This window comes from Podarcis filfolensis, assembly GCF_964270895.1.
Source record: "Podarcis filfolensis genome assembly, chromosome: 8".
NCBI classification, from domain to species: Eukaryota; Metazoa; Chordata; class Lepidosauria; order Squamata; family Lacertidae; genus Podarcis; species Podarcis filfolensis.
Genome location: NC_139611.1, coordinates 16215582 through 16242315, shown reverse-complemented (window position 1 = coordinate 16242315; position 26734 = coordinate 16215582). Strand labels below are relative to the sequence as shown.

The window sequence follows — 26734 nt, the reverse complement described above, 5'->3', positions numbered from 1 at the left end:
AGCTGGGACCGAACAACGGGAGCTCACCCCGTTGCGGGGATTCGAACTGCCGACCTTCTGATCGGCAAATCCTAGGCTCTGTGGTTAGACCACAGCGCTACATTAAAACATCAAATAAAACAATCCAGAATAAAACACATTCAAGCCTCAATATTTCAGATCCTTCTTTAAGTGACATTTAGCTTTCCCCATATCTACCTACTTAATATTTTTGTTGTTTAGTCGTTTAGTCGTGTCCGACTCTTCGTGACCCCATGGACCACGCCAGGCCACGCCAGACTTAATATAGTCAGTGCTTTTTTTCTGGGGGGACACACAGGGGTATGCATACTGCTAAACATTTTGCAAATCTTTGTACTCTGTCCATTTATTGTATTTTTCCTGATTTGAACTATAAAATGATGATTTTCTTGAGTCAAAATGAGAGTACCCCTAAACATTTTTTTAGGAAAAAAAGCACTGAATATAGTTTCCCCATAGCAGAAGTACTCTAAGAAGTAGGAGGCCAGTATGGTGGAGTGGTTAAACTGTCAGACTAGGACCTGGGAATCAGGGTTTGTATCCCCACTGAGTCATGAAGCTCACTGGGTGACCTTGGGCCAGTCACAGCCTCTTAATCCCTGCAATGACCCTGTGAGATAGGTTAACTGAAGAGAGTGATGAACCATGTATTACTTGGAGAAAAAGGTGGGATATAAATGCAATAAAGAAGTTATTCTGCTTACTTGCTTAAGAAAACCGGAGAGGCCAGCCAAATGGGGATGGCAGTGGCCAGCCTGGCATCCAGAGATCTCCACGTGGTTGCAGTTGGACCTCTGCCAGTTGCAAAACATGCCTGGCTCCTGGAGAATTTCTAACCCTGCTCCTAGTCAGGTTGGATGCAGCAAATAATAGGTCTTATTACTGTTCTGCCACCCTTTGGAGCAGAACTTGAGCAAAAGTTTACCAGTGCTACTGGTAGATTTCAGAATGTCTTGAAGTTCATGTGTGCTGAAATTGGATGTGACGGTTTTCAGGAACCTTTTCATAAAACTTGTATAGGGCACATAGGTGAAACAAATAATATTTGGCCACCCTGTGGGAAGCAATAGCCAGTTTGATGCATAACTTTATCATAGGAATGTAGGAAGCTGCTGTTCTTTATACCAAGTCAGACCACCGGTCCATCTAGCTCAGCATTGCTTACACTGACTGGCAGTGGCTCTCCGGGGTCTCAGACAAGCCCTGTGTGGAGATACCTTGGATTGAACCTGGGATCTTTTGCATGCATGCCAGATGTTCTGCCACTGAACTATGGTCCTTATCAGGTTAGGCTTCAGAGGTTGTTGTAATTGGGCATTTTCCTGTGGCCCCAAGATGGGCAAAGAACCCAAAGGCTCATCAGCAAATCCCTTCTTAGTCTTCTGAAGTGCTGAAAAGACTTTGAAATTAGTGTGGAAGAAGTATTGGTTTGCACATTCTGCATCAAGGGGGCTCAATGAAGTTTCCTTATTCAGGGGCTCCTGGAATTTTGAACCTTGCAGTAGTTCTCACTATGGTTATTGCTCCATTCCCCTCAAGCTCTCTCTTTCCTCTTGTTTCCTCTCATTTTTCTGGACTCTCTCCATGTAGATCTTCCCTCAGAGGCCATCAGCTCTGTTTGATGAGTCTTTTGACGCATTTGCTCTTGACCAGGTTTGTGCAGGTGGAGAAAACAGATGCTTAAGTAGAGATTTCTGCCTATGGAATTAGAAAATAGACACTGATCCTTCTTCCATTTCCCTGTCCCATCCATCCTGATACTCTTGTTGCTTGTGGTCGGCCTTTTCCTCATTCTGAACCCTCCGGTCCTTAGAGTTCTCATAGTTTCATTTTATGCTGTAAGGTGGCATATTTTAACTGTGGAAGTCTTGGAACACTAGTTAATGAACTAGAGTTACTGGCATCTTCAGTGTTTGTCTTTGTTGTTGTCTGTCTCATGTTTTCTTTTGTTGTTGTTTTGACATTTTGTGTTTTTCCTCTTTGTTTGTGCTTGCTGGCATTCCACTGGCTAGATTTTCACTCCAAGGCCATGTGACTTGCTTGCTGATTCCAATGGGTTATTTTCACCAAAGAAGGTTGGTTTAGTGCTTGTTGTAGCTCCTTAGAGTCTATGAAGAGTGTTCGCTGGGTGTCAATGTCCATTTTTCTGTGTTTTGTTTTTGTCCTGATGTTCTGTGTTTTTTCCTTTTGTCTGTGCTTGCTGGCATTCCATTGGCTAGATTTTCACTCCAAGGCCATGTGACTTGTTTGCTGATTCCAGTGGGGTATTTTCCCCAAAGAAGGTTGGTTTAGTGATGGTAGCAACTCTCTTAGGTTCCAGTAAGAGTGTTAGCCGTCTAGCAAAGTACCTAGATTTTTTCCTCTTATGGCTTGGAAGCATGGGGTACAAGAGTGCCCCCTTCTTCACATAGAACACAGAATAAAAGCTTCCAAATAGTCTAACCTTCTCTGTAATGTATCCTGTGGTAGAAATTCCTCTTCCCTTGACAAAATCTGAGGTTGAGAGACTGTGGTCAGCAAATAGATTTGTTTGCAGGCACCTCACTTTGAAATACAAGTAATATTGATATGCTCACTTTCCATCCCGTTGTCATCCTTTATTTCTCTTTATCTCTTTCCACACACATGAAATTTCTATTTCTGGGCAAGTGGAGCAGGAGGACAAACAGGTTGGCGGCTAGTGGACCAAGAAGAAGCTCTCCAGGGCCTGATTTTATTTTTTTTAGTGGTTGCCAGTTACTAACCCTTGTTAAGCAAAAAAAAAGGGGGGGGTATAAATCCACTGAGTAGATCTTCCAATTTAATGTTTCTTAGCTGGCTGACAGGCTGGCAGCCATTTCTGCCTATGATATCGCTCTGTTTCTGTACTGAAATAGTTTGCATCTGTTCAAGAAATGACTTGTCTTCTCCCAAGGAGAGAGAGGTTAATTTGAAGTTGCATTTGGACCTTGAAGCTGCTGCGTCGCCTTTTTAAAGAAGTTGTACAGGGGGGAGAGAGGCCCTGATCTTTAAGTTAATTGCTTTTCCTCATTTCAGACACCTCACCTTGTCAACCTCAACGAAGATCCCCTCATGTCAGAGTGCCTACTTTACTACATCAAAGATGGCATAACCAGGTGAGAGGCAACAGTGCTTTTAGTCAGATGGCTGCCACCTTCAGTCTCTCTCTTCTCTCCCAAAGCAAATCCAGTCATATTAAGCTCTTGCGTGTCAGACAGAGCACGTACTTAATTACCCATGTCCTTGTTTACATGCATGGGATTAACGTTTAATTGTCAGATTTGGAGTTGCAGGAGCTTTTTACCAAGCGGAATATTGCCAGGGGAGCTTGGAAGAGGAAGAGCAGACTGATTGTCTTAGCTGGCCATTTTCCTCCTAAAGCTGGAGTGGAGCAGCAGCGTGGGGAAGGATACTGCCATTATAATTAGCATAGTCTTACCTTGCGATACCTACTTCAGCTTCGCCATGGGTAGTGAGGATGGCTGAAAACAGAGAATCTCAGGCTAAGCCGGAAAATGAAATCCATCTGAAATTACGCGATGATCATCAGGTCATTGGTCCGCAGGGTTGGCCCTACTCTTAGGCAGAGTGAGGCAGCCACCTGAGGCAGCAGGGGCTTGCAGGGAGGAGCAAGCAACTGGCAGCAAGGTTTTGGAAGGGGACAGAGCTGTGTATGACATGCACAAGCTTCTCTTTTTATTGCAGATTAGTATGTTGTTGTTTTTTAAGCTATAAGGAATTTAAACAATTTTATTTGCTGGATGCAGGGTTGGCCAGGCAGATGCTGAACGGCGTCAAGACATCGTTCTCAGTGGGGCTCACATCAAAGAGGAGCATTGTATTTTCCGGAGCGAGAGAAACCATAATGGCGATGGTGAGACAGCAGCTTGCTTATTGGTTAAATATCTCTCTGCTGCTCTGCCCTGTGTTGTTACTTATATTGGTACTTGCCATCTTCCGGCTCTTTATAGGCAAGCAAGATATTCTTTGGACTTCTGATTAGCTGAACTCTGTCCTTTTCTGGATTATGTAGTTAAACTCCACCCGGGTTTTGCCCTGGCTTATTTGGAAGGATTTTAAGAGGCATTCCTGTGGAAATCCTGGAATATGCATATTCTTCTCTGTGGGAAAGACTTCTCTCCCCTGTCCTTCCCACAACATAAGACCATAAGGAGGGCCCTGCTGGATTAGGCTAAAGGCCCATCTGGTCTTCCATTGTCCAACCGGATGCCTTTTGGAAATGACCAGAGCACAGCAGCAGTCCCCTTCCCTGCTGTGATTCCCAGCAGCTGTTATTGAGGCATGCTGCCTCCAAGAGCAAAGGCAGAACATAGCCACCAGGGCTAGTAGCCATTGTAAACACTTACAGTGTCTTTATAGGCCCTATCTAGGAGCTTGGAGAAGTTCTCTGGGGTCAGGTTATCCAGTTTCTCCCATCAGTAAAACAGTGATATGAGTATTCTTTATTCCTGCTCTAGTGATTGTTACCCTGGAACCTGGTGAACGGTCTGAAACCTATGTCAATGGCAAGAGAGTGGTGCAACCTGTCCAGCTGCGCTCAGGTAAAGACGTTGAAATTTGTTACTCTGTCTTTGGTTTTTTTAAGTGTCTTGAAAACTGTGTGGCTCCATGAAAGAAATACAGGAAGCTGTTTTATCCAGAGACTATAGGCCCATCTAGCCCCATACTGTCTTTTCCAACTTGGAGCCCATCATCCCTGACCATGGGCTATGAAAGCTGAGGCTGGTGTTAATTGTAGTTCAGCAATATCTGGAAGGTATCACTTCGGCTACCCCTGGCCTTCTCTGGCAATGGCTGTCCAACAGAGGTCTTTCCCGTGAGCTGTTCCCTGACCCTTCTTACTGGAGATGCCAAGGATTGAACCAAGAACCTTTTGAATGCAGAACATGTGCTCTACTACGTTGCTTTGGGCTCTTCCCATAAGTCTGTCGTCTTTTTTTTGAGTTAGGGTTTTATGATTTCTGGCTTTGACTGTCCTTGAGAATTCATTGCCTGGGGATAGCATGGCTGAACAAATCCCAGCTAGCTCTCTCTCGTTAAAAAGCAAAAAACAAAAACCCTTTAGGTCATAATCTTTTTATTGCCCGTCCAGGAAATCGTATTATTATGGGCAAAAACCACGTGTTCCGCTTCAACCATCCTGAGCAAGCACGGGCTGAAAGGGAAAAGACTCCATCAGCAGAGACTCCCTCAGAACCAGTAGATTGGACTTTTGCTCAGAGGGAATTGCTGGAGAAACAAGGAATTGATATGAAACAGGAGATGGAGAAAAGGTAATACATTTTTTCATGACACTGAACAAGTTACCATTCATCCCTCCATCCATCTTACTGAAGTGCTGTTCTCTTCTGCTTAACTGTTGTAGAGCATCATCCTTTAATATTGACACAAGTTTCACATGTAATTCTTTTTAGTTAGAATGTTAGCTGTGAAGCAAAATTGCTTATGAAAAGGCTCCTGAGTAGTTTTCGGTTAACCTTTGTTTGGTGCTTGCTTCAGAAGGTTTTGCAGAGTGGCTCATGACAACATTTTGTTTTGTGGAGAGATGCTTCTTTGTTGCTAAAATGGAGCACTGGTCATAATATATTTAGCTTGTTGCAGGATTCTGGTTTCTGCAGAAGTTTTTGTGTTTCCCCACAATATTGCTGATCAGCTGGCAAAATAAGTTTTTAGAAGACTCTTGAAGTTCCTATAGTCCTTTTAAAGTGCCCCGCTACCTAGAAGTGTGTTTCTGCACACACCCACACCAGGAAATCCTTAGGTGGGGCAAATGGGTGCTCTTAGGTGGGGGGTGCATCTGCTGTCTCCACCTTGACTATTGCCATGTTCCAGTGGGTACCCTCAGGGGCTCAGGATCCAGTCTCAGGAGGTACAAGCATCTTAGCAAAACACTCACCAAGGAAGGTGGGGTTGCAGCTGCAGTGCAGTTGAACCAAACCGAGGTCAAGCATGGAGAATTAGTCTAGGTCCAAAATGTGGTCCAGCAGCATGGTCAGGCAGGAGTTCAAGGGCAGTATCACAGAGAGTTCAGTCAAGATGCCCCATAGCAGGACAGGCAGACTAGGGACCTGAGACCTTCATTGTTTCCAACAACTGGATGGTTCCATTGGGAGCCCTTACATACTCTGGCCTCCTAGACCACTAGTGCTGGTATGGAAGGGATTGCTTATATGGAGACCCCATTGCTCACAAGCTGCATGTTATGTTGTTTTTTGGCCCAGACCTTTTGGTGTTGGGGCTCTTGAGGTGGGGGGTGGGGTTCCAACACCTCCTCTGGTGACAGCTACAAGGGTTCTTCATCAGAGCTTCTCTCCTTCCCCACAAGGGTATTCTCAGCACTGATCTCAGGGGACCCTGCCTTCTCCTCAAGGTTCTCAACCTGAGAGGAATCTGGTTCATTCTCTGAGGACTTGGTGCCAGGTACCCAGTCCAGGCTAGGCACAACAACCACATTCCCAGATTGTATTAAGCTGACCAGGTGTCTAACTTCTCTCCCCAGACTTCAAGAAATGGAGATTCTGTACAAGAAGGAAAAAGAGGAAGCAGATCTCTTGTTGGAGCAGCAGAGGCTGGTAGGTGTCAGTATTTCCTAGCTGTCCTTGCAGAAATCAACATGCTAAACTTCCAGGAAATGTGATCAGATTGACTCTTCCCACTGTTAGCTGCCCCTTGCTTCTCACGTGCTACTTTGGCTTCAGATGCCTGGGGGCATACCATAAAGTGCATGGATCTCATCCACAAGTAGATGTTGAACCTAAACAGGTACAATGTGCCAACATCCTGGTTCCTTAACAGGTCAGAAGGAAGGCTTGTATTTTGCATTGTTACATCCCCCCTCCCCCAATCAACTCTGAAATGGCTTTTTTGATGGTCTTGCCTGTTATGGTTGCCCTGGAGGGTTGCTTTAGTTTTCTCTTGGATCAACACCAAGTACTAATTCTATGCTGCTGAGGAGAGCCTTCCAGATGCATTGGTGTGCCAAGGATTTTTCACACGTGATGTCCAAAACTGTTGCTGCAACTCTGCATGTTTTTTAACCTTCCTCCCCTGCCTTGCATGGAGTGTGGCTCCCCAGCAAGGGTGTTGTTTGATGCACATAGCAGTGTGTGGTTATGGGAAAAGGCGAAAGAGTTTTTGGTACTAGCAAATCACTTACACGTAGCTAAAAGACAGCAGGTTTTCTGGGGCAAAGCAAGCAGAAGTGAGGATGGTTGCTAGGGAGGAAGCAGGCTTCTCCCACTTTAGCATCCTGGTGCAGGAAATGAGGGATAGGGCACCTTCATCCAATCAATGTAAAGTGAATTTCTAAAAGAACCATATTCCCATTTTGGATGGGTCAGGAAACTAAGTTGACTGGGTATACTCCTGGGCAGGGGTTTAGATCACAAATGGGAACCTATTGTGGTCCATCAATGTCTGGAGGGGCACCAGGTTCTACATCCCTGATCTGGATGTCTAGTGGCAGGCAGTGAGATCTGTCCCTGCATCTGAAACTATGAATGAAGGTAGTAGCTGGCTGGAAATTTATTTACTCAATTTCTGTACTGTAGTCTAACAAAAATGTTCCCAAGGCTGATTTTAGTTTTTAATAAAGTGAAGACAATTTAAAAAAAATACTTAAAGTGTTTTAATAAAGTGGATCAGATTCATTTGTTTCTAGTCATTAGACCATTACAAACAAAGGTTTTAACAGTATAGATAGTGGAATAAGGCAGAAATGGAAATTAACCCGGACACAAATAAACTACAACATGAACAAACTTAGAATACTGAGTTTGTGTTCATGGACTAGAGTTTTCATTCCTCCTTCTTCCCTTTGCAGCTGCCTGCACCTTCCCAAAGACTGCTCCTGAGAGTTGGAGGATCCTTGGGAATGGTGTGAGATATGTGGTGCAGAGGGCAGCAGATGGAGGGGTAGAGTTGGGTGCAGTCACCCCCTCTCTTTCTGTGGACAGAGGAGCAACTTAGACTCAGAACTAATAAAAGCATGCTTCCCATTATATCCCAGATGTGGGAAGGAGGAAGTGGGGTGGGAATAAAATGTGTTTTCACTAGTCTCCAATGGTAACCAATGCAGACTTTTTCAGAATTGGCAAAATATGCCCTTAAAGGCTTGTACCTGTTAACAAGTGTGCAGTGGCATTTTGTATTTGTTGAAGTTTCCAGATTGTTTTCAAAGGGAGCCCCATGTAGAGTGTATGGAGGTCACCGGGCATTACTGATGGGTGCTGGGGTATCCCTATCTTTCAAAAGAGGAAGACTTCAGGAGGGTGCTAGTCAGACAAGAGTGCAAGAGCTAATAGTGATGAGGGCAGATCAAACAGGGCCAGTGGAATAATCCATAGTCACTAATCAAATGTTCCAGATTTGGGTTTGACCTGACACAGAAGGGGTTAGGTAGGATCACAGGATAATCCAGCGAGCAGACGTGCAGCTCAGTGGGAGCTGTGAGGTCCTGCAGGGTGCAGAGCTTGGCCCTTTCAAAGCCAGAGTAAAGGGAGCCATTTAAGGTTTGTGTGTAGCATCTGTACTATAGCATACAAATGACAATAATCTTTGAGACTTGCTAGCTTTGGCCCGTCTTCATTCACAGATAAAGGCAGACCAAATAGCAGCCTGCAAACAGCAGGCCGAGAGACCAAGAGGGGGTGGAACCAAAACCAGTGACAGGCAGAGTTACCACCTGACTGGTCATAAATCAGAAGACGGGCAAGTAGGGGCAGGCTGAAGTTAGTGAGATGCTTCCCACTTCTCCCTAATACACCTGCCCTCAGTCCATAGCATTCTTTGGATTATAGAAGCTCACCATAGAAATATTGCAAGTGTCCTTAGTCTAGTATTGTGGATATAATAGTTCACATTTAAAACTGCCCGTTCCAAGTGTGTTAAACTGGTATGTGGATGAGAAAGGGATATCTTCTGCAAAAGAACTAATAAAGCACAAACGGGGGATTTCTGAGCATTTGCTTACGGCAAAAATCAATGTAATGTTGTTTCCTACTAAAGAATAATCACAACATGCATTAAAAATGTTACATAGAAGGCACAATATGTTTGAAATTTTAAGGAAAAAAATCACTGCTGGGCTGAACAGTTTTATCTGCTTTCCTAAAATAAAAATCCAGGTATGTTAAGTTTTGATGTAATCAGTATAATCTTCCATGTAGGAAGGTTGCATTGAAGCCAACCCTCAAATTTGGTAGTAGGAATGAGTTCCTCTTTTTCACTCCTCAGCTTTGTTGAATTGGTTTCTTAACATAATTTGTTGAGTCTTTTCATAATGGAATTTGATGGGCGAGATCAGCAACCCTCCTTTATATTAGCAAATAGCAAATTTTGTGTATGTGCCAGAAAATACAGAGGTGACAGGTCTAATGATGTCAACAAGCCCCTTTCCTCGCCCTTTCTGGACACAGCCTTGAAATTAGCATGTGGTGTGAATTCTGTTTGGGTATCTTCCATTTCCACTGCAGTATGATGGACGGTTTCTTTACAACCAAGGGATTGTATTATTTAATAGTAGAGTTATTGCTGTGGGTGGATAGATGTTCCTCATGGGATCTGTGAATGACCCGAGAATCAGCTAGGCAGCGTGTTTAAAATACAGTTTTACTGTACCTTGGAAGTTGAACGGAATCTGTTCTGGAAGTCTGTTTGACTTCCAAAATGTTCGAAAACCAAACTGTGGTTTCTGATTCACTGCAGGAAGCTCCTGCAGCCAATCAGAAGCCGCGGAAGCCCCATCAGATGTTCGGGTTCCAAAAGAACGTTTGCAAACTGGAACAATCACTTCCGGGTTTGTGGCATTCGAGAGCCAAAACGTCCGAGTTCCAGGGCATTTGGGATCCAAGGTACAACTGTACCATGAACTTCTTGGTAGCATGGTAGCTAATTCTGATTCCTTATTGTCTAAGCAGGCCCTGGAAAACATCTGCTGAGTTAAAAGAACCCTGAACCACTAGCTCAAATAAATGGGCATTCCTCTCAGAACAGCATGAAAAGCTTTGTTTGTTTGAAACGACTTAGGAAAGCCATTTCTTAAGTCTTCGCAATCTTAAGGAGTGATGTCATTTTAAAAACATAGCAAGCTTGTGTTAACACAAACCAAAAGGTGAACTAGCAATTAGTAAATTTGTAAGAGGCTTGGTGATAAAATATGGGATAAACTTTTGTGGGCATCGAAATAACACAGGCTTTGTGCGGGGTTTAGTGCTTCAAATACCGTTTTAGGATGATTAAAGCTCATAAGCATTTTCAAAGCAACGTTATCAGTGGAAAATGGAAAAGACCCTTTTGGAATGTGGTGGCTAGACCTCTTGCTTGTAGCAGGTTCTGCTGGGAGCCTGAAGTATCCTCACCCGTTGTAGTGGCACTTACATGACTTCTAACCCCCATCCCTAGTGGCTGCTGCTGATTCCACTCCCCATTTTTTTTACCTTCTAACACTTCTCTGGCTGCTTTTCTAGTAGAACGGACTGTCCACCTGCGTGTTCCTGCACCACGTTTACAGCATTTACTAACCAATGTTAACTCAACTTAACCTTGGCTGTTCGTCTGATCATTCTGCAATGACTGTTGGGTCCACTCACCGTGAAGGAAAGATCGCTTTAAATATATATACATTTATACTGGATTAACTCGTCAGCAGTAACCAAGGCAAAAATGTGCGATTGAACTTTTGCACGTCTTTCTAGCATGAGTAAAGTGTTCCTTCCACCTTCCTACCAGGTACTTGGTTTTAGTTTTTTCAACAGTTTCATCTGGATTTGAAAGTCTTTGAATATTCCATGCTGATTAGAGTCGAATTTTCCATGAAATCTAGATGTGGCTGGATTTAATGAAACTACCGGAGCACCTTTAGGATAAAGAGTCCAGCATCATAAGCCTGAAATCTTAAGTTAGACTTTCCACAACATTTATTCTGTTTGCTCCCCCCCCTTCCCTGCAAAATGATTTGTTTAGTTTTTAGTTACTTTTTATTGTTGAGCATTTTCATTCCTTCCCCCATTTTAATTTTGGTTATTTTGGGGCCACTTCTCAATTTTTGTTTTCCAAAGGATGCAGACTCTGATAGTGGGGATGATTCGGACAAGCGGTCTTGCGAGGAGAGCTGGAGGCTGATCACTTCCCTGAGAGAGAAGCTGCCCCCCAGCAAGTTGCAAACCATAGTTAAAAAATGTGGACTCCCCAGCAGTGGGAAGAAACGAGAGCCTATTAAAATGTATCAGATACCTCAACGTCGACGCCTTAGCAAAGACTCCCGATGGGTTACCGTCTCAGACCTGAAGATCCAGGCTGTGAAGGAAATCTGCTATGAGGTGGCACTCAACGACTTCCGGCATACGCGCCAAGAGATTGAGGCCTTGGCCATTGTGAAGATGAAAGAGCTTTGTACTATGTATGGGAAGAAAGACCCCAATGAACGTGACTCATGGCGAGCTGTTGCCCGAGACGTTTGGGACACTGTGGGGGTTGGCGATGAGAAGATTGAAGACGTGCTGCTCAATGGGAAGGGCATTGCTGATGTGGACGACCTAAAGGTGCATATCGATAAACTTGAAGACATCTTGCAAGAGGTGAAGAAGCAAAACAACTTGAAAGATGAGGAGATAAAAGTCCTTCGAAACAAAATGCTCAAAATGGAGAAGGTTTTGCCCCTGATCAGCTCCCAAGAACCAAAGGGCCAGGCAGCCGTGGCGGCCACAAAAATGAAAGAGCAACCCAATGTCCCCAAGAAGGTGAATGCTGAGGGAAGCGTGAGAACTGATGAGACAGATGCCCACGTGAATGATGGCCGTGTCTCCCAGTTAATGGAGGAGGACCCAGCCTTCAGGCGTGGGCGGCTGCGCTGGATGAGGCAAGAGCAAATCCGTTTTAAGAACCTACAGCAGCAGGAAATAGCCAAACAGCTTCGCCGGCAGAACATGCCTCACCGCTTCATCCCACCCGAGAACCGCAAACCCCGCTTCCCGTTCAAGAGCAACCCTAAGCACAGAAACTCATGGAGCCCGGGTACGCATATAATTATTACGGAGGATGAAGTGATTGAAGTGAGGGTTCCAAAGGAGGATGAGAAGAAGAAAGAGGAAATTGGGGAAAACAAAGACCCGTGCGCTAAAGTCCCCCTTCCCAAGGACCCCCAGCAGCTTTGGTGTGCGTATGGCCCTCAGAGGGGTCAGGATAATATCCAGATCAAGAGGCAGCCGTTGAACGCTGAACCGCAGCCAAGCCATCTGCAGCCAGAAACATCCACTCAGCTGCGCTGGAGAAGCAATTCCCTCAATGGGCAGCAGAAAGGGCTGCGTCGCCAGACATCTGACTCATCAGAATCATCGCCCTCTTATGGTGGACTCCACAATCAAGACCTGCAGACTTTCCAGCAGAAGCGCCACATGCATCAGCACCGCCAGTCCTATTGCAATTATGGCAGTGGAGGGGTGAATCCAGAGAGCAACTTAGCCAGCGGTCGTGCAAGACAGACTGATCAGCCTAACCACTATAACCAGTTTGTGACCCCTCCACGGATGAGGCGACAATTCTCTGCACCTAACCTCAAAGCTAGCCGAGAAACAACTGTCTGAGTCACTGGAGAGTTGAGGAGGGAGAGCGGTGCTGATCCTGGGAGGTGGTGTTGGTGGTTGCTGTAGCTATACCTACCCTGAGTTTCAAATGATCATTTTTAGCAAATGAGTGGTTTTATATGCAAAGCACAAACATTTTCTACCTATCGATTATTGCCTGTGAAACATGTTAGAATTGTGGAATGTTGATGATTGATGACCCATACCTTAGGGGCTTTGGGAAGTTGCCTTCATTTTATTTTATGGGGATACCTTTTTTATATATATGTTAAAAAATTGAAGCCTTTCTGGAATACCTATAGGGCTACTCTCTCCTTTGGACAATCAACAAAAGCAAATCTACTATGTAGTGTTTGAATGTCATCTGTAAAAGCTTCAAGGCAACAATTTAGGAGTCTGACCCTTGAATCTCAAGTTGTATTCAGATTCCTTGTTTTGGTTTTCCATCTTCTCAGTTCATCTTGTTAAAATTCACCCATAAAACTTCCGGTTTGGGGCTGGTAAGAGAACACAGTTAATCTTTGGCCCTTCCTTCTCTGTGCCTCCAGGAAATAAAACACTGACATGTGCAGTCCTTCTTGTAGAGTCCTTCAAACTCTCATCTTCTTGCAAAGTGCTTTTTTAAAAATCACATTCTTCCTTAGCTTAGGTAGAATCAGTATAACATTACAGGGGCAGCCAAAAGCTGCCTAAATTAAGTTGCTTGCCCAATTCTGCATGCTGCCTTTAAGCGATGTGATGGGTGTACAGCTGCAGCATCTTCCTCTTCCAATTCACATGGGTCTTTAATACGTTATAACTTAAAAGACAAGGACAAGGATAGGGCCTTCTTGGACGTTATTGGATTTCAACTCCCATCAGCCCCAGTCCCAAGCTGGCCAGTGGTCAGTGATGATGAGCATTGTGGCCCATCAACATTTGGAGGGCTCAGGATCCCCATCCCTGGACTTGCAGAGAGATTTTGATTGGGTTTTTTCACTTACTCTGTGGGGGCACAACTCCACAGTGAACTTGAAATCCTTCTAACTCCCAAGAAGCCTTGGCAATCATTTTGTGGGGGTGAGTAATTTTGTGTTGGCTGCTTAGCTCCCAAAAATGACTAGGTCTTTCCACATTTGTTTCAGGAGTTTATTATGGCAGTTCAGCCAGTTTACATTTGATGCACAAGCAGGACTCTCAAGTGGGGCAAAATGGAAATTTCTGCCTTTTACCTCCTGCAATGACCGCTCTAGGTCTGATTACACCATTGGTCAGGACCCATTACCTGATCTTGCGGTGGGTCATGAAAACCGGAACTATCACCATGCAGTTGCGTGGTAAAATAATTAAGATACAGGTCCCCAAATGCATGTTTGGGTTAAACAGTGCAGACTGACTCCACATGGCACTGCCCCACCAACCTTAGTCTGCCCTCAGCCAGCCTCCAGCCAGCCCCCACCTGCCTGCCTTTTTACTAACATACAGCTCCCTCCCCTTTGGCAGGGATGAGGATGGGAAGAAAACTAGAACGAGTTGGCTCTGCCTTTCATTGGCTGCAGTTGTGCCTGTCATGGGCTCCACTGATTGTTCAGCTCCCTGCCTTAACACCCTACTAATCCCAATGGACACCAGCCACCACTAGGATTCAGGGTGGTTCCCTGGTTAGAAAAAGTGGTGACCTCCTGGATTACACGATGCAGTTCTCCTTGTCCAGGCACACAGTCTCAGTCCTTTGCCTGGCATGTGCTCACGTCAATCGCATGGGGGAATATGGACAGGAGCTTTTCCCCAGTGAACACAATAATAGGAATTGCCTGTTGTCCATGGATTCAATTGCCAAGTATGTTTGCTCACTATAGGGCAGAACCCAGGGAAGGTTGGAACTGCTTGCAGAGCCACAAAATTTATGAATTAATTAGCCAATGAATTAAATTTAATTAATTGTATTGGTTTCAAAGAGAGAATATGTTTCTCTAGACAAAGCCCCCTGTCATTTTCCTTTGCTGAGCCAGAGATTACAGTTAAGTTTCCAGTATAAAAGGTGTCAACGGAGCAGGGGAGTTGAAAAAAACTAAAACTTCAAAGCCTTGTGCTTATTGAAATTCCTCAATTAAATTATGTGTCCTTTTAATTTACCCCTTTTCTCGCTGCTCCAGGTTTTTAAACATATCTGGGGACCTGAGCCTTTTATCTGCCTCATTTCCATAGCTGTTTATCCTGTGAGTTCTCTTGTCCGAGGAGCAATTTGCGTTTCATAAACCATGCCACCAGTTTTTTTTTTAAATTGGAACTCTCTTATCTGGAACAGCATTTCAATTGAAAAGCTGCCTATTTAATTCTAGCTAGGAAATGAGCACAATGCCGTGACTGACTAGCAGAGTTCAGTTATGACACAGGATGCAGGCAATCCATAAAGGTTTGTAAGAGGACATTAAAATCATATTTTTAAAAGAAAATAATTCTAGCCCCCCCTTCATTTCTGTGATAAATGCTGTGCAGACCCCTTAAAGAGAAATAGGATGAGAATTTGTGGGTCTTGGGACTAAGTTAGACTTCACACATTGATGCATATAACTGTCTCCCAATGTTATCTTTAAATGAAAAGCAGCCTTCGGAGGCTGGGGTCGGGAGTGGAGGGGTACCAGGCTTCTTAACTCTTGCCCCAACAACTGTTTTCCTACTTGGTCATCCTTCCCCAAGCTGCTTTTCTATGTGGAGGGGGAAAGCAGATGGGGAGATTAGCTGCAGAAATCAGCTGATGGGTAATGGATTACCAACAGGTGTTTGTTGCTGAAAGTTCTGGAGTTGAAATGTCAACTCCAGAAGATGCTTTGGGGGGGGGGTGTTAACACCTACAGAAAAGCCGTCCTGGGGTGGGGAGAGTTCCACACACTGCTGCCATCCCTAACAGTTAACTTGTCTGTATAACTACTCAGAAGCAAATCCCACTGAGTTACATGAGACTTGGCCTAAAGCAGACATTTCATGCTCCAAGGACAAAAAGGTATTCCAGTCTGCATTGAGAGAGCTTCTGTTATTACACTAGTGTTATTAACAAGTTAGGAGCTGTGTGATTTAGACAGAGCTGAAGTAAGAGTTCCCGGGGCCTCCAAAATATGTTTTTATATTACCTTAAAGCAGCGTTTGCCAACCTGGTGCCCTTCATATGCTTTCAACCTACACTGGTGGTGAAGGCTGCCTTAAAGTTACAAGTTGGGGAGAGCGTTGAAGGTGGGTGGGTGGTGAGGCCTCCTCTTTACTGTTTTTATCTGCTATTCGGCAACTTCTTTCTGACTGGGCTTAATCAAGAAATCTGTCCAAAGTTAGAGGGAGAGGGTCTTTTGCATGTTTGAACGTAGGTTCAAGCAGATCAGTCCATTCACTCTTGCCTTTATATATATCGTAAAAATGTGTTTGCCTTTTGAAATAGTTTTGAGAGCTACAAGAGGTGTGAACTTCGGTTATCATTACTGTAAAGGAGGAAATGACTCTTCCGGTGAAGTGATAGGATTTTGAAAACCTGTCCATTTATTATTGCTTCCCCCCCAAAAAAAAGGGGTTTTAATTTTTTTAAAAAAGCAAAACTCTGCATTTTGTGAAAAGCAGAACTGCTTGTGCATTTTAACAAGTGCTTTCAATAAATGATGAAATACTCTTGTAAGTCTTGTGTTGTCTTGGTTGGGATCTTTGCTATCTTTTTAGAAGCCCTGTTAGGGGGCAGGAGGTTTCCTTTGAAATGAAACAACATGGAGAAAGGTAGATGGAACTTCCTTCCCATCCGCTTGACCCCTTCAATGTGGAGGGGTGCCCCATGACATTGATGGGCAGCAGATCAATGCACAGTTACCTTGTCCTGCTTTGAACTGAAACAAACCTAAACTGTCCCATGCAGGGCTCAGGCTGCATAGTAAAGGGGAGCAGAGCTTAGATGTTGCTTCAGCATCAGTTATCCTTCGAATGAGCCTTATCAGCAGTTCTGTGTCAATTGTTAAGCTCCATCTTGATTAAAACTGCCTCTTCGTTTAAAGGGGTCCATCCTGCTCCAGTATTCTTGCTCCAGTGAAGTGGTGTGTATCCAACTAAAGTCCTTTTCTGACTAGATCCATTGAAACTATGGCACTAAGTTAGTCATTAGTGGGTTATGTCTAATTACTGCATACTCATTGTGTTGGAGTCATTGTTTCTATTGACCTTGGTGGATTGTGATCAGGAACTGATCAACACATTACAAAGAACCTAGAAATCAGTCCCAGGCAATAGATTTCTGAATTGTTGTTACTTTTCCTATTTTTACAAATTCTAAAAGCTTCATCTGCCTGGTAAACAAAGATGGGGGAGTGGGAGAGATTTAGCATAGCAGTTGGCCAACTGTGCTGGCAGATTACATGTAGCATTTCAGGGTGGGGTTGTAGTTGTTTGTATGTGTAAGGTGGGAGAACTTTAAAAAATATTACACCCACCCTTGTCAAAATACCCTTGCACCCTCTGCATAATATATTGGTCTTCTCTGAGTTGTAAGGGGTAGACTGGGAGGTGTTGTCTAATATGTGGGAAGGGGTCAGATCTGCCCCAGAATTGACAGGTGTGGGGTGCTTTTGTAAGCCCAATGGTGTGTTTTGGGAAAGGGCTTTTGCTCAGTGGTTAGAGCATCTCTGCATCCAGAGAAGGTCCCCCATTCAATTCCTAGCATCTCCAACTAGGGCTGGAAGAGATGTGCATCTGAAATGCTGGATAACTGCTGCCAGTCAGTGCAGACAACACAAAGCTAGATGGAGCAACCCTGTGGGTTGAATCCATCCAAGTCCTCCTCAGAGCAGACCCACTGAAATCAATGGATCTAATCATTTCCATTAATTTTAATGTGTCTTCTGTGAGCAGGATTAACATCTGATACTTCCCTATGTTCCTTTGTATGCAGGCTGTAACCAAATCTCACAAATGAACAGAACCAGTTTAAATATCAAAACCAGGGTCCCCTTCACCCTTTTTGAAAGAAGCTGGGCTAATTACCTTAAATACATAATACATAAATCATCCAGACTTTCAGCTAAGCTTTCTGTCGTCTCATCCTGCCATGCAAACATTTGTGGGCTATGTACTATTTTCCATCTTCGTGTGCCTCAGAGAAGCCAAGCAAACCCGTTAGATTAACTATCGAGCGTTGCCAGGAAACGGGCTTACCTTACCAGGCTATTTCCTTCCATTGATGAAATGTTGCCTGCCTTTTTTGTTGGGAGTCTGGGAAATCAAACCTCCCCTCCTCTGTGCCCTTTTTGTTATTAATAGCTTAGAGCCGTTTCTGTATGCAAAGTATGTGTGTGTGTGTGTAAAAGAGAGAGGGAGAAACTACACCCACTCTTTCTGCACATTACGGTATTCAGAGCTTATAGCTTTCTTTTTAACTTCTGATTTATTAAGTATGTGAAAATTTGATGTGTGCTTGAGGGTTCTAAATAGGTTCTAACTGGTTAGAATAGGTTAGAACTGTGACCCAGTAGACGTGGCTGAATTTCAATTCCCATCAGTCTCAGTCAGTAAGACTGATGGTTGGTGTCAGAGACTGGTTGGACACTGAGGAATAGTAGCTGGATACTGGTGAGTGGGCACCAGGAGAAAGGGGTGGGTGGGGTGGAGACTGAATTGGAAGATGGGATCGGTCTGGGGGAGCCTGAAACAGTCAGGAGATAAGAGCCAGAGGCAGGAGAAACTGCCAGATTGGAGAGTGAAGAACAAGTGCAGGAGGAGAGAGAGAGAGTCTGGTGCAAAGGGCTTCCACATCTCTTCCTCCTGCCCCCACCAGGATTGATTGGCGGGGGGGCGGGCGCAGAAACAGGTTACTCACTGGTGGCATCTTCGCCTGCTTGCACACAGCTTGGGTGTAGGAGGTTAGAGGCAGGGTTTTTATTTTGCTGCAACTGTCTCATTGGGAGCACACCTAGGAGTAGTTGAGAGGCATAGGACAGATGGACGTGCCTTTTCCTAACTTGTAATTGTACTTTTGAAAATAAAGAGTTACCGTGTTTTCCTGTCTATAAGATGACCCCATGTATAAGATGCCCCCTACTTTGGGGGACTCCAATTTAAGAAAATGGGGGAAGGTAGCCCCCATGTATAAGACGCCCCAAATTCTGGACATTATTTTTTAGGGAAAAAACCTAGTCTTCTACATGGAAAAAATACGGTAATTCCTCACTTTGGGCATTCCTTACCTGACAGGCAAGGAGGATGGGAATTCTAGTTTGACAACACCAGTAGAGCCACAGGTACCTTTCCATCCTAGCAGAAGCAAGTCCTTCTGTCCCAAGGATGGGAAACCAGATGTTGCTGGTCTATGAATCCTCTCATCCCTGCCCACTGGGCAATATGGCTGGATAGGGATGATGGGAGTTCAATAATATCTGGAGGGCCACAGGTTCTCCACCGTGGTGCTGTCCATACTGAATAACTATGCATTCTCTCTAGTAATGCATTCTCTCTAGTAATGCACACCTAGAAGAAAACTCGAGCCCTCTGTCTAGCCCATCTTTTGTTTCCATTTTTGAAGTTGCCTCCAAAAATCAAGCCTGATATCTCAACTACCTTGCTGTTCTAGCCTTAGAGATGGCTCACCACACCTTAGGGAAATGTATTTTGGAATACATTTTTACTAAATAATACATTCCCAACATTTAGCTTAAGCCTTTTCTTGTTGTTGGTTGCACCCATCATTTCTTCTCCATGGGGTTGAACATTCGATTCCCGTTTTAGAGTATCTGCTTTGTTGTACGGAAGGTCCCAGCGCCACCAGGCTTGGGGAAAGACCCTGATTTGATTACTTAGAAGCCAAAAAGACAGAATGGGGTTAGGTAGATAATATTCATACATTTGTTTCCTCCTTAAGCCTACCCTTCACATGTTTTGAATGATACTTTGTTTCTTCTTATCCAAGCTAAGCAAACCCAGCTTCATTTTATGCTGTTCTCCAGAGCCCCATCTCTCCCTGCATCCTCTCTCAATGCTTTCCTCACAATATTAAAGTAGCAAAAATAATCTCCCTGAAGTGAGTTGTCCACAAAAAAAGTTTTTTAATAGTTTGTCCTCTCTGTCTGACCCTAGGGGCTTTTCCCAGGCCACAACCGTTGTGAGCCACATCCTTTACCAGCCCTGCTTTGCACCCTCCTTGTGTGTTTTTGCCTGGCTGGAATGTGTCCTTGAACTCTGATCATGCCTCTTGCTTGTTTGGTTGGAAGATGGAGATGTGTGTGTGTGTGTCTGTGTCTGTGTGTTTAGAAACTAGCCTACTGTACAAAGGCAAAATTCACTTTCCATCTCTTTTGTATTTCCTTATCAGTCGCCTTCCACACACATGTCTGAAGGTTATGTACAAAATGCAATAAAAAGCTAAAAACAACATAGAAAATAATAGCAGACCAATTTCAGAACATTACCAAGTTGTTGAGGGATCTGGAGACTAAGGGTTGTCTCCAGTGCTAGTCCTACCCCTAAGTAGGCCTATTAAAGTCAATGGACACAATTCACTTAGGTACATTAATTTCAGTAAGTCGGCTCTGAGTATAACTTAGTTGGATACAGCACAATCTACTATGAGGAAAGGAACTGGGCATATTTAGCTGAAAGGAGAGACGAGAGGATTTTTAATCCTTTTATGAAATCTGCATGCTAAGGGAAATGTAAGTTGTAGTTAATGTGCGAAACAACCAGCTGTTGTGCACATTCACCAAGCCTTGTGGAGAATGTGCACAGAATCCTTCCATATGAAGAGAAAGTTGTACACATTTCCCAGTCAATGTATATCATCTCCAACAGCCTTGGAAAATGTGCATATCTCGGCTGAATTTTGCACTTTCTTCAGACATGATGCACAGTGCCCAACAGGCATTAGGGAACATACATATATCAAATTAATGTGCACATTCTGCAGTCAGTATGCATAGTCGCCAATCAATGTGCATTTTTTTCTGTTTCTTGTTCAGAAGATTGAAATCTGTACCCCCTGAGCTGCTTCTGACCCACTGCCTAATCTTACGTGGCCCAATGCTCAGCCAAGCATCAGGGAGAAAGGGGAGGCAGACTCCAGATAAATATAATGTGGTTTTTTTCCTGCAGTCCAGCCCTGTTTTCACCACTCCCAGCTGCCCCCCTTGAAAGGCCTTTCAACTCAGTGATTCTTAGACCCACTTACGGAGCAGAACTTGACTTTCTGTTGTTTAGGCGTGGGCTTCTCCAGCAGATCACACAGATCAAACTCAAATATTATTTTGTCCTGCTCCACCAAATTTCCCAGCTGTTGAACTCCCATGGAAATTGTTTGGTTTCCCCCCCAGCAAATGGATAGATGAGACATTTATCCCAGAACTCTTCTCTGCCTGCATCTTTTGTCACCTTCTTATCTCTGGAGTTATGTGTGTGTTCTTCCACTTCCTCTCTACTTTTGTCTGTCTCTTCTTCTCCTACACGCTCTCTTCTCTTTCCCCTTCAGGATTATGAGAGTAAGCTCCAGGCCTTACAGAAGCAGGTGGAGACCAGGTCATTGGCTGCCGAGACCACAGAGGAGGAGGAGGAAGAAGAGGAGGAGGGTGAGTTCTGGGTGGAATTCAGACAGTTTGGGTTGCAGAGAGAGTGAGAGACAGCTCCACAAATGTTCAAGGTGTCTGTGGAAATGATCACAGCTCTGAAATCTGCTTTCACCAACCTGACAGTCAACAAAATGACTATCAAAGACTACAGTTCCCATAATCCATTACTGTTGGTCATGCTGGCTTGAGCTTATGGGAGTTAGGACTCCAACTACATTTGGAGGGCCACACATTCACCACCCCTGAAATAAACAAAATTACTATCAAAGATTACAATTCCCCTCATCTGTTACTCTCAGCCATGCAGGGTGGGGCTGGTGGGAGTTGTAGTCTGAAACATCTGAAGGGCGCCAGGTTGACGAAGGCTACCTTAACAAAACAAAAAGTGACTTTCCTTCCCTCTTGATGCAACCCAGTGTTTCAGTTTAACACAGAACAATCTCTTCCAGGAACTTCTCTGTATTTATCACTTGGATGGTTTTGGAAATATGTCTCTTACCCTTCAGGATCAGCACCCTTTGGGGTAGACCACAAATACATAAAACAGTCAGGGTGTTCCAGTGTTCTGCACAATATGTTGCATAACCCTCACAATGACTGTAAGGTTAGGCCATGGTTTTTACCTTCATATTGCAGATAAGGGCTTCAGAGAACCATATCTCAGTTTCTTAGCTGGTATACTCTTTTGAGGGGGATAGTTTGCACTCTGTGAAATTCTTAACAGTTTCTCTCCCTCTGATTCTTTTTAGGACCTCTATAGATTCTGGACATAGTTAGATCAGGGTGGGGAACCTCGGATTCAGGGGCCAAGTGTAGCCCTCTGTATTTCTTTATCTGGGGCTCATGAATTAAATGCTTTTTCCTGACATGATGTCTTATTGCTTATGAGAGAATATGGCCCTCAAACTGAGAAAGGGTCCCCACTCAAGACCTCAGATTATCTGGGAGGGGTGGGGCTCATGGGAAATCAGCCCCTGTCTTCAGTTCAAATGAACCCAATGACCTTCTCTCCATCCTGCAGTACCCTGGACTCAGCACGAGTACGAATTAGCCCAATGGGCTTTCCGGAAGTGGAAGTTCCATCAGTTTACTTCCTTAAGAGATCAGCTGTGGGGGAATGCAGTCTATTTGAAAGAAGGCAATGCAATCAGCGTTGAGCTGAAAAAGAAGGTAGGGGGGAATTCACGACTGAATATGACTGCATGCTGTGCACACCTGTGTCAAGTCATCTCGCAGAACAAATGTGGGTGGTTTCTGAATTGGAGGGGAGTTGGTTAACTTTGAAAGTTTGTCGGAGGATATATTTGAGAATCTCAAATGATCTTGCAATTCCCAGTTCTGCTGTGGTGCTTCAGCATGGTTCAGATTTAGCCTGTGGTCACATTGACGCCATACATTTAAAGCACATGGCTTTCCCCTAAACAATCCTGGGAACTGTGGTTTGTTAAGGGTGTTGGGAGTTTCCCAGGACTCTTTGGGGAAAGCCATGTGCTTTAAATGTATGGTGTCAGTGTGACCATGGCTAGAGTTTGGAGGGGTCAGTTGTGAAGCAGACCTTCTGTGAACCTGAATGCTCCCTGCCTTTTCCTGTCCTCAAGTTGGTGGTAAGGCGGGGAGCACAGGAAGAGACCCCTAATGGCCCTTGCTCCCTTCAGCATATTTTTGTTCTCCATGGGGAGATGAAGGGAAGCTGTTCCTGCTTTGTCTCAGCTGTAGGAACTGTCTTTCTGCTTAAGGAAACCAGATCCCTGCTATAGGCTATATAAGAAAGCACTTCTAGATCCAGTCTTATCTGAAGTTCAGTCTGAACACCTGATTTTCATACAGAAGCTCTGAGGTTAAATCCTCAGCATCTCCTGGTTTGTCTAGGAAAGACCCCAGTCTGAAACCCTGGAAAGCTGCAGCCAGTGTCAACAATACTGAGCTAGATGGACCAATGGGTCTGGCTCAATATAAGGCAGCTACCTATACCTTAAGGGAAGGAGTGTAGCTCATTGGGAGGTCGTCTGTTTTGCATGCAGGGAGTCCCATGTTCAATCCCCACTTTCTCCAGGTGGAAACTGGGAAAGGACTCTTTCTTTATGTTCTGGAGAGCTGCTGCCAGTCAGTGTAAGCAGCACTGTCTTAGCATAAGGCAGCTTCCTCTTTTCCTGTGCATTACCTCCATTCCAGGTGCAGTTCCAGTTTGTCCTTCTGACCGACACGCTCTACTCCCCATTGCCACCTGAATTGCTGCCGCCTGAGTCGGAGAAGACCCAGGACAACCGCCCTTTCCCTCGGACAGTGGTGGCTGTGGAAGTCCAGGATCTGAAGAACGGTGCAACTCATTATTGGTCCCTGGAAAAACTCAAGTACGTTAGGGCTGCCATCAAAGTCACCCTTCTGGGAAGCATTTTATTTAATTTACAAATATTTCAGCTCTGCCTTTTCCATTCTGGTGATCCACCAGGCAGTAGCATACAACACTCAGGATGACCTAAATTAAAAGTATAACAGGATTATAAAAGAACAGCAGGAGTAAAAAAAAAATGGGGGAAGAGCCATTTTGTTCTCACCTCTGAGAACCTAGAGTGCCTTTGCCATTTGGAATAGACAGTACTGTAATCAGGGCTTGGAAGGTTAGTTTTAAAAAAAGAGCTAGTTTAACATGTCCAAAAGGAACTATATTCCAGCTGACATTCGTGGAATGTGCATTGTTTAATTTATTTCCCCCAACAATTATGATCTTTAAACTTAAAGGCTCATGGAGTCTAAAGAATAAAGAGGACACACAAGAGAATGAGCTTGAAGATGAACTAGAAATTGGTCAAAGTTCAGCTTCCAAAACCAACATAATTCACTTTCAGTTCATCTGGCAATTTTGGGAACTACTTTCAGGTGGATGCCAGAACTTTTGGAACTAATTCAGTAAACTTGGTTAAACTGAACTGGTTCACTCCAAGCACTAACTGTAGTGTGTGGACCAATGGCATGATTCCACATGAGGCAGTTTCATACCTTTTAAATGCAATATGGACTTTCTGGTTCTGCATTTATCTTCTTGCCCCCTCTGCTCTCCAGGCAGAGACTGGAGCTGATGCGAGAGATGTACGACCGAGCGGGAGAAATGGCCTCCAACACACAGGAGGATAGTGAGAGCACCATGACTGGGAGCGACCCTTTCTATGATCGATTCCATTGGTTCAAACTTGTTGGGAGGTAGGTGGTTACAAATTTCTATTGGCTGGTTGACTTCAGCTTGGATGGTGAATGGAGGTTTGTAGGTAGAATGTTGAAAGCATTGTCTTACGGATCTCCAGACTTGGCTTGCGTTATCATCCTGTATAACAGAAAATGTCATGTTGGAAGAGGTTTAGATGATGAAGAGGAGACAGTGATGCTTTTTGCAGAGTTGTTCTATTGGTCTTATATATGGAGTTGACCTGCAGACGCAGCCCAGAACTTGAAAGTGGGCTAAGGATTTTGCAGGTCTGTTTGCAAGTTGATCCTCTCTGTGTGTGATAACTTCACATGTTATATTTCATTCCCTGCACAAGATGCAGTGCAGAGGAGAACTGTAATAAATTTGGGTTCGTTGTCTTGAGAAAAGAATTAATACGGTTGTTTTCCTAAGTAGCAGTTCAATGAATCCTAGTTTTTGGCTGGAGCGCTCTCAGCAAGCCAGGCTCCACTGCCTCACACCATTCTCCAGGGATCATCTCTCAACTCCTATCTCAATGTTTATCATAAGGAAATGTCTCTTGCCTTTGTATATCTTGTAAATATCTAACTCTTGAAGAAAAAAGAAACCATTCATTCTGATTTTTAAGGGTTGCCATATGTCCTCGTTTTCCAGGACACGTCCTCTTTTTTATGGGTATGTAAAATGAGAGTCGTCATAGCGATCCATAGTTAAAAGTAGAAGTCGGTAAATGTGTCCTCTTTTTTGCTCTTCAAAACCCTAGACTTTCTTCAGTAAAGTCCCCATAGTTCAAGGAACAATAGATTAAAAGACTCTCATAACATACAATATATATAAAGGCACACACTACATGCAGAGAGAGCATCTGAAAATGACCCCAGCTCCCTTTCACAGTCCAGAATTCTGTGTGATGTATAAAATATTCTGCTTTAAGACAGAAAGTTGCAGCACTGGAAATAGTGACATCTTACCACAAGCTTATTCCAATGATCTCAAAATAATAGGGTGTTTTGGCATACGAGCGTCTGATATATTGTGTAGTATGTTTCCTTTGCTTTCCTCTGAAGTCTTTCTTCCCACCCTGTGCTGCTTGGTTTTCTCCACTGCCCCTTTCCCCCACATTCCTCTTACCTGTCCTGCCCCCATTCCTCCAGGCAGCCAAAAGCTTTTGCTTGTCAGTTTATTCTAGTGGGCTGTGAGCTGGACTCCACATCAAACTCCTTTGTTGAATGAAGTTGTCCTTGTCTTTCTCTCCCCCACCCCACTTGCTTGCGTTAATCAAAAGTGTTCCGTCCACCAATATATCTAGCTCCCCCATTTTCCACGGCTGCGTGAACGAGCGCCTGGCTGACCGCACGCCCTCCCCCACTTTCTCCACGGCCGACTCCGACATCACCGAGCTGGCCGACGAGCAGCAGGACGAGATGGAGGACTTTGACGACGAGGCCTTTGTGGACGATACGGGCTCTGACGCAGGGACTGAGGAGGGATCGGACCTCTTCAATGATGGGCATGACCCGTTTTACGACCGCTCCCCCTGGTTCATTTTAGTGGGAAGGTTGGTGAGGTTAACTGTAAGAATGGCCAAGGGGGGCTAGCTCTTGCCCTGGACTGCTGGTGCCAGAGCTATTCAAGCCAAGCCATGGGTGATGGGTGTGTTCTGAGCTCCGTGCATCCAGGCCTCCGCTAGTTGTATAATTTAGTTTTGGCATGTTATTTATTATGAATTCTGCTTTGGGATTCTCAGCTTCAATGGGTTGTCTCCAACATTAGTCCTATGTACCAAGTTTCTAGTCCATGGCTACTGTGGCCACATGTCTCAGTAAGTGATAAAACCAGGACTTGTAATGAATGAGCAACATACTAAATGTATGATGCTGAATTGCTCCCACTTTGCTCTGCCCTCTGTGCGGCCAGGAGCAACAAACCCCAAGCCTTGACTTGCTGTGAAGTGTGAGCCAATGCTCATGGTTAGTTTATTTCCAGATAAGCGTTGATGGTTAGCCAAAGGTTTTATTGGTTGTTTCATATGTCACCTTAAGCCCAGTGCACCTGATTTGCTATTTCCAGAGAGAAAAGGGAGGTGACTGAGCGGCATGCCATGCTCTATGGCTTACTGTGACATACAAATAGGGCTAGTGAGTGTCAAGGTATGGACAATACTTGGTGAAACCTTCAGAAATTAGAGGAGGACAAAAGAGGGGCTTTTGTATTCAGCGGTTAAAGCTACAGTGATCTTTGTAGTTCCTTCTCTCTACTTGCGGAAGATAAATTATGTCTCTTTGGTGCAGAAAAATATTTTCACTAATGCCACCCAGACACCCCACCAAAACATTTGTGCTAACCATAGTTTGAGGTTTGAAATATGCAGGTGA

At 44.4% G+C, this 26734-nt stretch overlaps 1 protein-coding gene across 17 annotated transcripts in view; it reads left to right on the top strand.

Moving 5' to 3' along the window:
- KIF1B (kinesin family member 1B) overlaps positions 1–26734 on the top strand; it is a 135676-nt gene that overhangs the window by 78633 nt on the left and 30309 nt on the right. For 7 of the 17 annotated variants that reach the window (XR_014551610.1, XR_014551612.1, XM_083628387.1 and 4 more), the window contains 9 exons: positions 3058–3137; positions 3789–3895; positions 4500–4583; positions 5135–5315; positions 6542–6614; positions 21082–21178; positions 22200–22348; positions 23351–23529; positions 24239–24376. Coding sequence is in view for 14 of the 17 variants with exons in the window: in XM_083628387.1 (XP_083484513.1) it covers positions 3058–3137; positions 3789–3895; positions 4500–4583; positions 5135–5315; positions 6542–6614; positions 21082–21178; positions 22200–22348; positions 23351–23529; positions 24239–24376 (1088 nt within the window). In the remaining 3 variants the exon portion in view is untranslated. Of the gene's footprint in view, positions 1–3057; positions 3138–3788; positions 3896–4499; positions 4584–5134; positions 5316–6541; positions 6615–11099; positions 16264–21081; positions 21179–22199; positions 22349–23350; positions 23530–24238; positions 24377–25644; positions 25918–26734 lie in introns of those variants that run through there. The other 10 variants (XM_083628394.1, XM_083628389.1, XM_083628393.1 and 7 more) reach the window with 3 other exon arrangements.